Here is a 12,849-nt window from a genome sequence, read left to right on the forward strand (position 1 = left end):
CCGTCCTGGGTGTGTCCCCTCTCCTTGCGTCCTGTGTTTCCGGGTTAGGCTCCGCGACCCCGCTTGGGATGAGTGGTTCTGAAAATGTGTGTGTGTTTGTTGTCCTACTTGCAGCAATGAATGAAACCAAACAAACAGCACATTTTCCCATTAGTGACAACGGTTTGCAGTGATGAATATTTTACACTGGTGACATTTTGCACTTCTACCAAAGTGTTATGGTATATGAGCTCTGCCAGAATTAAGTGCACAACAGTCTGAGGTTGCGCTTCACAGGATACACACTTTGTGTCGATGTCTTTTCTGAATTTCTGAAGATAATGACTTGCTGGGTAAATTCTGTGGATCAACTGAAATGATACCTCTTATAAGGCATTATTTACTTACCTTATTTATAAGCAGATACTCCTGTGGTAGAAACCACACTTTCCTCCAGCACGCAGGCCAAAATGGTGTGCTGGGTGTTCTGAGACCAAATCCCACAAAGTAGTGCATCACAAACTTCTGGGATTCTGTAACATGACCTCCAGCAAGTTTATTTTTATGTGTAATTACAGTGTCGATACCAAGCAACCGAGTTCAACAATCGCTTGTCCCGAGCAGGTTCGTGGCGAGCCGGAGCCTATCCCGGAGACATCGGGCGCAAGGCTGCGAAATACCCTGGATGGGGGGACAGCAGTCCATCGCAGGGCCACAACTAGGTACCCAGGCACACAGGCGGGGAAAGGTACTGGAGCAATTGCAGGGCAAGCGCCTTGCTCAAGGGCACTACGGCTAGAGGTGGGGATCAAACCGGCAACCTCCGGAAGCTAAAGCAGCCGCCCCTTAGCGTTAATACAATCCCCATCAAGCTACCCAACATTCCTAAACATGCCATTACCCTGGTCTCTAACAAAAGAACTTCTCTCCACAAAATATATAATCTCCAACACGAGTATTTTATTTTTTATATATAGAAAGAAATCAATATTTTTTTCCCGCTACCGAATGAACGGTTCCGTTTTGTTAACGAGCTCTTGAATTCAAGTGGATTTCTGTTAAACTGTGATGAATTCCTGCCAAAAATTCAACATACCCCAAAGGAAATCTCTATAGTCTGATGACACACCTTCAGCTGCTGTCATGCTATTGAGAAACCGCGAGTCCATCCGTGTCTGGACCCCTACTCCTCTGCCGGGAGGCAGACCTGCTTCCCACGCGGTCTTCATTGAAATTAAATTTACAAATCGACCAGGCCCATATTCCAAAGAGAGACTGTTAGTCCCATGTTGAAATGTATCTGTTAATATCCCTAAGAAAAAGGCATGGACCTTACCCTTGAAGTCACTTGACAGTTAAAGTGAATCTCCTTTATAGATTCACTCACCAAAGAACGAGTTGTTCTGGTGCTGTAGCACAAACTGCACTGAGATCTGAAGGCAGTAGAAACCTCGTTTCTAGATTTCTCTTTTACTTTTAAACATGCTTTACTTGGTTTATATTAACATGAGACAATGATAATATACATCAACCTTTAACTGGCAAAATATTACAATTTAGTAATTAAACACCTTTCCCCTATCGTACAAGAAAAAGCTATTCTAACTTCTGAAAACTAAAGCCACTAGAACTGTGCTTATATACTCTTGATATACCATAGTGGTGGCGATTTGTGCCCCCCCAAAATGTACACTGATAATCATGCTAAAATATGCTGACAGGTGACAGGACCATGTTGGCTCTTCCCGTTAACAGGCATATGGAAGTGTGGTTTAATGTTAAATCACACACTGCTGTATGTATTAGATTTACTGTATCTAGTTAAGCACATCTAGAATTGTTTTAAAAATTTAAGGTATTTTCCAAAGATCAATAAAAATGTTCAGTGATTTCATTTCGGTTCAGCGACAAGCCGGCTGCGGAGAATATTGTCTGGCCCATGACAACCCTTTCTCTAAAGTCACCTTTGACAAGGGCATCGGTTTTAAAAAAGCAACCCACTAAAGTAAGGTGTTCTTTGTGTATTAGTGCAGGACATACGGCAGGGGGGGAAGTAAGTAGGAACCAATAAATCCAACAGGTCTAGCCCCTATACTGATACTCGTAATAAGCAAAAACTGACAGGTTTTTTTTTTTTTTTTTGGTAGGAAGGTTATCAGGATTTATCTATCCTGCATTTTACGCACCCACTCAAGTGATGAACATCAGTGGAGCAAGTGGAGGGTAACAAACTAGGTTTACTTAAGAATCATATGTCTGCAACTATGTCTCTCTTCCTCTTAATGTAACGCACAAATTGTATTTTCTTTGAGATGTACGTCACATTGGAGAAAAGCGTCTGCTAAATGAATAAAAGTATGCAGTGAAGTTACAGGCAGTCTGCGGATTATGGAGGAGTTCTCTTAAGTCCGTCTAAGTCGAATTTGGATACAAGTCAGAAAGGTTAAGTACGGTTTTTGTCTAACAGTCAAATGTTTGTCTTAGTCTATACAGGTGGCCCCTGACTTAGGATGGAGTCACATTCTGCAAAACCCCTCGTAAGTCGAAAATGCATTTAATACACCAAACCTATTGAACAACATAGTTTAGCATATGTGCAATGGCCATTGTGGGCTTGCAGCCTTCAAATTGGGCAATTGTTTTGAGTTTCTCCGCAAGAGCAATTGCCCTCCTCTTCTTCCCACCAGCAGCAGGAGACACAGAGGGGCATTTCTGTGACATTATGGATGCACAAAACACAATGTGGGGGAGGGGGGTATCTCTATAGCGACTGCGTGGCAGACTGGGAAATGCAGATCGCTGCTGCTGCCCAGCGTCACAAGAGGATACTCTCTTGATACTATACCCCATATCACTGGCCCGGAGGTGGGGGGGGGGGGGGGGGCCTAATGTCCATCACCAGCTCACCATTGTAAAGTCCCAAAAAACATATGTCAAACCATCATAACTCAAGCATCTGTAGTATATAGTGTACCTTTCTATGCATAAAAACAAACACTTCCAGATACTGTGTTGAAGATGTTTTAGTGTAATAAATGTACCTACTGTATGTATAAGAGCAAATAAACTACAGTATTTAAAGAGAAAACAAAAATAAAGCAACACACACACACACACTTAACAGCAATGTGGTCCCACTGAAAAGAACATGTTGAAGTGGGAAAGAGACGGAGGAGAGTGCAGACCCAACTGCAGGACCTCCATTGTTGATACACAAGGGAGCACGCAACAGTAGTGGTCGGGGACAGGCGTGGGTCAGTTGATGCACAAACAATCTCTGGGCGGAGTCGTGGTCGAAGAGGTGATGCCCGACTCGGGAGCCATGGATGTCAGAAACAAGGAATGGAGGACGAGGGACTGAGAAGGATGGGTAGGTAAACTATAGTTCACTCGTGAGCGCAGGAGCTATGGGTTTCTTGGATGCGATTCCTCTATGAGGGGGGTGCAGGTTCTTTATACCCTGCTGCTCTGATTTCGAGCAGGTGCGGGCGTTTGGACCGAGATCGTGGGCATGACAGAACAAAGTCTTTGTCCTACCTTGGGTTTATGAACCACTGTAGATGCACGTCACAAAATAGCACCCGTTTATTACGGACCATTTTACGTAACTCGAATTTTTAATATAATAGGCTTTACTGGGGTTGGTTCGTAACTGAGTTGTATGCAAGTTGGACATTCGTAGCCTGCATTTTAAAATTTAAACAAGTAACACCCATAGTCACCATTTAATTTTACTATAAGAAAAGGCAGTATTACATATGTACAGAACTATTAATATTTCAAGACAACTTGGACCCTGTTTAGAATGTTCATATTGAAAAGGTACCAAAATACACAATTAAAAAAATAAAAAAAAAAAAAAAGGCAGGGGGAAGCTCAAAGCAGTGATTTTTACTTTTGTAAATGAAGAGAAACCAAACTTAGAACCACAAATGCCAGGAGGCTGTTATCAGTCCACCTAGAGGGTAAACCCAAAGAGCATTTTCATTTAATGTAAAGCAGATTCTAAAGATTTATGTAAAGAGAAGTGTACTTCTGATGCCACTAAGTATTTTTAACTTTGAACTTCCCCATTCATTTCCAAACCATTACATTGATGTAGAGACTACTCCATTCAAAATCTGCTTAATGAAAGGAGCTATAAGATGTCATATACAAAAGTTCAGATAAGTTAAAAGTTCCTGCACTCGGTTCAGGTTAAACTTTTTAAAGCCACTCGACAGTAGAGACCCTCATCTTAAGTTAACATGACATCCTAACTCAAGATGTAGCTACTGAAAATGCTCATGCTTTCCTGGACACCATGCTTAGTTTTATTTTACCATGTACTTTAAGATTTTAAACTTCATAACCACATTACTTGGCATAACAATGAAGTCTTCAGTGTTAGAGCTTAAATTCATGGTTCATGCATCTGCCTGAACCATACTGACAGTAAATTAGAAGGCAATGTTCATGCCACTCATACAATATTGTACTACTTTTCCAGATGCTTCACTGCATGTGACATTACAGATTCCACTGCAGACAATGGAATTTTACAGCTCACAGAACAGTGGACAAATGGCTGACAGTGAACAAGCTACAAGTTGTTCCTTCTAGCCTGGAGGAGGTAGCCCTTTGACCTGATGATTCCTCTGCTTTTAACAATAACAGAATAGCGCAGGACCCACTGCAGTTCCCAGTCAGCCCCCTCCAGTTTCTGTGTGCCTTCCTGTATCGCTTTCTGGAAGCTTGCAGCTGAAATCAGTTCTAGAACAGAGTGAAGAGTAATGTCAATTATTGAAGCCCAGAGGATCAGCATAACAAATTTTATGTCAGGACTTCTTTGAGATGGAAGTTAGTGATTCAGACAAAATGGCATGTTGACTGCGCCAGAGATTCAGATATTCAGTCACTAACTAGAGGTTTCATGCAACATTCATGTTCTACGTAGTTTTAAACATGTTGAGTAATAACAGTTTATATATCCCTTCCTCACCAACTCTTAAAAAAAAAAAAAAATTAGTTGCTACTCAAAGCAGCTTTACATTTATTAATTTAACTGACCTCTCCAAAGTGACTTATGTTAAGGTTATAATTACAAGTTTACAGTTATCTACCCTACAATTATCAGGCATAACCGTGGCACAGCGAGTAGCACTGCTGTCTCACAGCACCTGGGTGGTGCAAGAGGACGTGGGTTCGATGCCCGCTCAGTCTGTGTAGAGTCTGCATGTTTTCCGTGTGTATGTGTGGGTTTCCTCTGGGTGCTTTGGTTTCCTCCCACAATCCAAAGACATGCTGTTCAAGTTCACCCATAGTGTGTGAGTGACAGAGAATGTTCCACTGATGTATGGATGAGTGACCCAGTGTAAGTGTATCTAGCAGTGCAAGTCACCTTGGTGAATAAAGTGTGTGGACTGATAACACTACATGGTGTTCATTGGAAGTCACTTTGGAGAAAAGCATCTGCTAATATACACATTTCTACAGCTGGGTAATTTTAGTGAAATAATTTAGGGTAAGTACCTTGCTCAATGGTACTACAGCTTGAGGTGGGGATCAAACCTGTGACCTTTGGATCCAAAGTCAGTAACTAACCACTATGCAACCAGCTGTCCCCATTTTACACCATTGTGCTATGATTGTAAATGATAATTTACTGGAGTAAAAGTTTGAGATCTAAACCAATTTAGACAGTGGGTACTGAAATGTTGGAAACTAGGAAATATTACCTTTGGAGTCATTGTGAGTGAGCAGCTGAATGTCATATTCTTTTGCAAATGCTGTCAAATCTGGAGGCATCACACAACAGGAAGCCAGGTTCACCTGATTACTGCTGGGCTTAATCTGTCAGATTTAAAAAAAAAAAAATATAACTAGCACATTAGTTTGAGTAGTCAAAAACCTTGAATATTATGTACTGGTTGAAAGAGGGAACCAAGGGGGGGGGGGGTTCAGCTGTAGTGGCAACATACCTGAGCCCACATGTAGAGTTGTTCTAAGAGCAGTTTGTCCAGATCAGATGTGCCAATAGCAGCAATCTTGCTGCTCTGCACCAGGCCCTCCAACTCCATCCAAATGGGCTGAAGGCACTGCAATGCAAGGCTCTCTCCTTCAGGCAGTTGAGGGGGAGCAATGATCACCGAGTCTAGCTGGGATACCCCCAGCGACACACAGGCTGTCAAAACAAGGCAAAGATTAAGTTGATTACATACATTAAAATGTAGTTCCAAGTAACTGTTCCATGAAGAGAAAAAAAAAAGGGGGGGTAAACAAAACTTACCAAGATCTACTGCACTTCTGATGGAAGAATAGTCTGACCCAGTCAGAAACAGCTTCACTAAGGAAGATGAACAGATCAACTCTACTTGCCAGAGCTGTATGGGATCTTAGTACTCACATGTAGTTTCAATACAAGCCCTTGTATCACATTACTACAGAATGTTCACAGCTCAACCGTATCCCACAGTGCAAGAGCAGAGCAATTCCTTGTATGAGCACCTGATAGCATAGTGGCTTCAGCAGCTGCCATTGGATTATAAAGTCTGATTCAAATCCCACCTGCTGTTATAAGTAGCCTTGTGCAAAGTACTTACCCTAAATTGCACCAATGTTTTTTTTTGTTGTTACTCAGCTATATAAATGGGTAAATAGTTGTAAGTAGCTTAAAGAGGAAAAAAGTCAACTAAATTAAATGCAAAATGTGCATACCTTATCAGTGATGTTCCCTTTAGCAGCAGGGTTTGTTCCCTCCACACAAGGGTTCAAAGCATTCTCATTTTATGCAGAGAACTGAATATGTAATAAAGCTAATTTCTATTTACACCTATGGGACTGTAGACAAGGCTGTTTTCACCATTATCCTTTCCAGTCTTCAGCAGCATGAAAATGCTCTATTTCATTTTAAGAGCACTGATATTTCTAATCAAGACGATCAGAATGGAGCATAACACACCTGTCACCTTCAGCTCATCTCTTTCATCTGGTGTTATGGCATCTGTAGCATCAGCAAGACACACGTCAAGCGTGCTGGGTGGATCCTTAAAAACAGACATGTCAGATACTTCCATCACTATGCTCCACCATTACTGACACATCAATGAGAAAATGAGCCCTTTTGATACATGTAGAAATCTAGAATATCCCGATGTGATCTGCTCTTCATCTAAGCCATAGTCTGAAAAAGATTGTGCATTTTAACTGAACAAATAGCTTAAACATTTGAGGTAGAGATGTGACTACTGTACATTTAGTTTTGTTACCTGCTCTTCACAATTGTTGAAGTGCAATATGATGCATAAAAGGATTTTAGAGGACCTCAAGAGTTGAAGGTAAGATGCTTAAAAAATGATTTATGAATTTGGGCCTCAATCATTCCATACAGTTAGGTTTTCAAATGGAGGAAATTCAGCACCTGTTGCTACTTCCCCTAGGAGTCGGTGTCCTGCAGAGCACTGCAAGAGGTCTCCAACCCTCAAAGTGACAAAAACCTGGGGGTGACTGCTAAGGATCCCACACAAACCGAGCAGTGGTTTTCACTGGAAGCTACCATAGAGGAAAGCACTGGTCTCCAAATATTGGCTCAAGACTACCTGGATGTTTCACAGGAAACACTGGAACAATATTCTGTTGACATTAAAATGCTGTGGCATGATCTGAAATGGGCATTTCAAGCAAGGAATCATAAAAATATACATGAACTAAAGCTATTGTATAGAGGAATGGGCCAAAATACCTAACTACAGTGAGGATCTGATCAGCAGCTAGAGAAAGCATTTGGTTAGGGATTACCAATAAAGCTGTCAGTTACTAAGCAAGGGTTCATATACTTTAAAAAAAAAAAACCAAGATCATTTAAGCCATATGTTCAATGAGAACATGGCAATGTATAATTATACATTGTGAAATGAAGATTGTCCATTATGGCAGATGGAGATCACTTTAGGAGCCACTCATAGAGAAATCAAGATAATCATAAACTTTACACAAATGTTAGCATTTTGGACCTCTTGTCCATTAATCAACAGAAGTACTTGTATCACATTTATTCATTTAGCAGATGCTATTCTCCAAAGTGATGTACATCTCTTCGAAAATACATGTGTGCATTACATCAGTAGAAAGACGCAAATGTGCGATTCTTAAGTACAGTTTCCACCATATGAAACAATGTTCACATGAGCAGTCACATGAAACTGAAGTCACAATTCCAAATCACCTTTCCAGTAAAAATTTGTTGACAGACATTTACACAGCTATTCCCATAGTGTAACAAAAGCTACTTTAAATAAAAAAGGCTATATTAAATAAAAATGGGAGTTCATGCGAGATGCTCCAGTAAGCTTTTGCTTTGTGTGTTTAAGAGCTCTCTGTACTGGCTGAGTGCATTGAAGTGCATCGGCTGACCTCAGCAAAACAGAAAAAGCAGACAGCACAACCGTGTAGCATCACCCCCCCCCCCCCCCCCCCCCAGACAGATTGATTGTTCATTAATATACTGGAGATTCTCTTTTCCAAAGTACGGTTACTGCAGAGTATCCCCTCTGGTTGGCCATTTAATACAGAACTGGTTTTACCAAATTCTAAAATGTGCCAAGTCATCATGACCTGCTGTAATATGCACTATATGCATATCATGAGTGTATGAGTGTGTGCGAGAGACAAGCAAATCTTTATAAAGGCAACATGAGTAAGCAGTTGGCATCTTTCCAGCACTTACTGTTCTCCTACAATAAGTTGAGTAGTGAATTTAACTACAACAGCTTTAAAAAGAGAAAAACCCAACTTATTTGAGCAAAAGAAAACTATCCTGACCGCCAAAAATTGGGGACAAGTGTACAGTGAGTGATTTGGTGAACGGGTGGGAATGTTACAGTGGAATATTAGCACAAGGCAGAGTTCACATTTTCACATGACCTTTGAGAGCTTCTTTTAATGCACCAAGAGGAGCAATTTAAATAGCTCTTTGCACTTACCTTGTCTAGACTTGTGGGTACTGTGGTGGACCATTCATTCAAAGTAGCTTGAATACAGTCTTGAAGCTGTTACAAGACAAACACTGCAAGTTAGCCTGGTCTGAAGGTAACAGGCCTAAGATGAACAGAGTTTGAAAGTTAAGCCATTTTACTGCACATGCTTCCCCAAAACCAGTTTATTGCATGACCCAACAGGCTCATTTTGAAAACGATGGCCTAGCTGCCACTATATTTCCAACACTTGTTTGAGCCCTGTTAACTGTCAATTACAGATCATCAGGAGGTATTTCTATCTTTATAGACACACACACCCTGTCAGACCAGATACACTACAAAGGATAGAGGAAGAGATCGCTTTTTCTTGCTAAGGGTTCATGTCAAAGGGTAACAAACAGAGTAACTTTGTATCGCATCACCCAAAGGGTTCAGATGGACATTTCACAGGGTAGGAATTGGTACCTAGATGTCATAGTAGTGGCTGCCATTACTTGTATTTTGGTCAATTTCTAGAGAAGGGGGGGAATTCAGTACTTCTTGCTTATGAACACATCTGTAAAGAAAAACGTTCCATAACTGTCTTGCAAGTATTAAAATGATGAATGCCTAGAACAGTCACCTCTACACTATGACCCCAACAGCAAAGCTTCTTTACTGTTAAGGTGAACTCTTGATTTCACTGGTCAACATTTACTCCTGCCAATCAGTTCATTGCTCAGTTTTGTCCTGCCTCTATTCCCTAGAAGTAGTGGTGCAACTGGCAAGGGGGGGTGGGGGATCTAAATTATTCAACATTAATTGGAAAAACTTGATTTAAACTGACTGGTAACAAAATTTCCATTTTTAAGATTTGAAAATCAAGCTCTTGAAAAGAACTGAGAAGGTGGTTAAAATTTTGGAAGTCATTAAACACTGCATCATTCGTTGTACGCATTGCTGCGAGATGTGCAGTGTGTAGCGGGTGCCTCGGTGCCTGGGCTATGCACTTGGAAGGGGATTCAATCTGCATTCAGTTGCAGAGTTTGCACGTTGTCCCCATGGGCTTCCTCTTACAGTCCAGAGGTAAGAGTTTCAGATGAAATGGTGGCTAAATTGCCTAAGTGTGCAAGTGCATTACATTGCTTTGCTATACAAATTGGTTAATGACTGATGGGAGCTGAGTAACATTGTGAGTTACCTTGGATAAAGGTATGAGCTATCATTCATTGAGCAAATGCTTTTCACCAATAAGTGAACTGGAGAACTGAGATTAAACATTTTATAATCCCGTTCCATAAAGTTCAAAGGTATGTTAACACGTGAATTAAAACCGCATGCAACTAGTATACGGCACATTTCAAACAATTGTTCTTCTATAGCCGTGAATCCTGAAAAGACTTCTCTGACAAGGCTACAGATCGACACCTATCAGCATTGGAATATTAAACATTTAGCCATCTAATCTGCATTTATGCCAATGCTTGTTACTAACTGATGCATTAAATGAACCATTGTCAAAATAGATAACCAGACAGTAAATCAAGTTGAGAGAATGTGACCAACCATGTAGGCCTCTACCATCCTTTGAAGTCTAAACTGGCCTTTATCATTTGTCATTTTGACAGTGCCCCTTTTTACTAGAGTCAATAATGCAGCAGTTACATGAACCGTAGAAGCTGTCCAAATCCCAGACGTGCCACTGATGCATTGCCTTCAATCAAGATTGATTCAGAAGTGTTCCAAGCATAAATACTTTATTAAAATGGTAATCAGACTTTCTACTCTACTGCTGTTAATATACTTAAGGTATTCACCCCACAGTGCCTTAGGAAAAACAGAGCTAGATAAATGTGAGTAGCCTAGTATAAAGAGCCATCATTGCAAGTAAGCTCAAACAAAGGCACCAGTGAATTATCGGATAACACCTAGCAAACTTTGGCATTTCATGTGTGATTATTCTGACATGATCCAATTTATACAGCACCTACATTGAGCTAAACTAGCCATCAACACTGACATTCATTCAACCCATTTAAAAAGCTTCATTAGAGGAACTACTTCAGTTTATTTGATTCAAATCTAAGATTACTTCTACTCAAGGAAACTTCCGGAAGAGTACTTTTACTTCAGTAAATTAAGGAACCGTATTTTTGAATTGGGGTGGGCGCAGTGGGTTTGGCCAGATCCTGCTCTCCAGTGGGTCTGGGGTTCGAGTCCCACTTGGGGTGCCTTGTGATGGACTGGTGTCCCATCCTGGGTGTGTCCCCTCCCCCTCCAGCCTTGCAGCCTGGGTTGCCGGGTTAGACTCTGGTTCGCCGTGACCCTGGTTGGGACAAGCGGTTTTAGACTGTGTGTGTCTACATGTGTACTTTTGAGTTCCACGTTTGGCTACTTTATCCACCTCCGGCAGTAAGAGTAACTAGAATACGATTTTGTCCCACACAGAAAGCATGTTTCTGCAAGCGAAGCTCTGGATGCTTCACGTCACAGTTCTTACAAAGAAAAGGGCTTTGCAGTACAAACATAGGGAGCGCCTTTCCAAGTCTTCACTCCATCCGTGACAAGTCTGTGTGCAAATACCAGTCCTAAACCGCTCCTTCTGCTCTTTGAAACCTCCTCAAACAGAGGGTACCTTCACAAAGACTGGGCTGGAGCTCAACCAGCAGTGGACTGTGTGCATCAAGGGTGTTCTTGTAATCTGAAGGACTGCAGTTTCAGTCCCACTCCTGCTGCAGCACCACAGGTTTTCCCCAATGAAAGTTACCCTGTTGCATACATGAGTAAGTCATTCTGAAGCCAACAGGACTGACTGAGTCAGTCTACTTGTGTGTGTGTGTGTGTGTATATATATATATATATATATATATATATATATATATATATAAAAAAATACACACACACACACACACACACACACACACACACACACACACACAATTATGCACACACATGCAAACACAAATTTGTCATCTTACAGCATGCATTCCAGTCATGTGAACAAAGTCATTCGTTTAGCTAACAACTTTATCTGAACTTAGTGCTCACAATCAATCAATCATTTATCCATAGGGTAGGGTCATTTTTTTACCCAGCATCCCGTGCGACAGCGCAGGGAGCACCTGAGTTGCGCGTTCGACCAACGGACTCCTTGCGTTACATCAAAATATTTAAAATTAAAACAGAAGCTCAGCAACACACGTAGTATACTATCCAATAATCCCTGAGGTATTTGCCAGCAGTTTCCCTTTTCTTTACTAACTTGGTCGCCACGAGTCCGGGAGCTTATGATAATATTAATATTTCCTCAGCTCTCTCGCTCAGTCAGCGCTGCCAAGTCTGGCAGTGGCACCTGCTGCAGGAGTCGGCCACCCGCCGATGTTAAAAAAACCGTAAGTTCTCTCTTAGCTTCCATGTAATTCAAGTGAAAATAACAGAAAACGTTACGGTTACCACAAAGTCGCAACAAACAGTTGGCACAGTATATTATATAAAGCCGACCGCCGACCCGACGCTACACGCCTCCGGCTACAGACTAGTTAGCAACATGCTAACACCCGGGTTGAGCACGTAAGAGCCAAGAGCTGCGGGGAAATTAGCCACATGCTAACACCGGTGCTGTGCAGCGCGCGAGAAGCCCCGCACTCTGCAGTCCCGCGTGGCTACACGTACCTCTTCGTAAGGTGAAGCCGGACACTTCCTAAGGCGGATCCGGTTCACCAGGTTTCCCGTGTGCAGGTTCAGAGTGCTGGCGCGGCTTAGTAGCAGCTGGGCGCCCCCAACTTGCGTGTCCATGAGGCTCAGAGACGCTGGATCAGGATGTTATCTGTCCCGCGATCTCTTTCGCTCTAACGACTTCGCGTGGAACCGGCGCCTCTGATAGCTAACACACAATGACTTTGCATTTGTAGCGCCAACCCCGCCAAACAACGGAGCC

The 12,849-nt window shown here is 41.8% G+C and overlaps 1 protein-coding gene across 1 annotated transcript; it reads right to left on the reverse strand.

Annotated features, from left to right (window-relative positions):
• Window positions 1-3,577: 3,577 nt before the first annotated feature.
• gclm (glutamate-cysteine ligase, modifier subunit) lies at window positions 3,578-12,849 on the reverse strand. Its single transcript, XM_018726710.2, has 7 exons — window positions 12,585-12,849; window positions 8,940-9,005; window positions 6,920-7,004; window positions 6,248-6,304; window positions 5,940-6,142; window positions 5,697-5,811; window positions 3,578-4,731 (listed from the first exon to the last, which is right to left on the reverse strand). Exons 1-7 carry the CDS (start codon window positions 12,705-12,707, stop codon window positions 4,562-4,564), a joined length of 819 nt encoding a protein of 272 aa, XP_018582226.1. The 5' UTR covers window positions 12,708-12,849; the 3' UTR covers window positions 3,578-4,561.

Source organism: Scleropages formosus, chromosome 9, assembly GCF_900964775.1.
Source record: "Scleropages formosus chromosome 9, fSclFor1.1, whole genome shotgun sequence".
Lineage (NCBI taxonomy): Eukaryota > Metazoa > Chordata > Actinopteri > Osteoglossiformes > Osteoglossidae > Scleropages > Scleropages formosus.

Bases quoted from the DNA above. Each gene is read 5' to 3' on its own strand.
- gclm (XM_018726710.2), bottom strand. From the start codon at position 12,707: ATGGACACGCAAGTTGGGGGCGCCCAGCTGCTACTAAGCCGCGCCAGC. The intron at 6,305-6,919 runs GTGTGTTATGCT...CATCTTCCTTAG, and splicing joins AGATGAGCTGAAGGTGACAG to TGAAGCTGTTTCTGACTGGG. The intron at 6,143-6,247 runs GTAAGTTTTGTT...TTGTTTTGACAG, and splicing joins CAGAAGTGCAGTAGATCTTG to CCTGTGTGTCGCTGGGGGTA.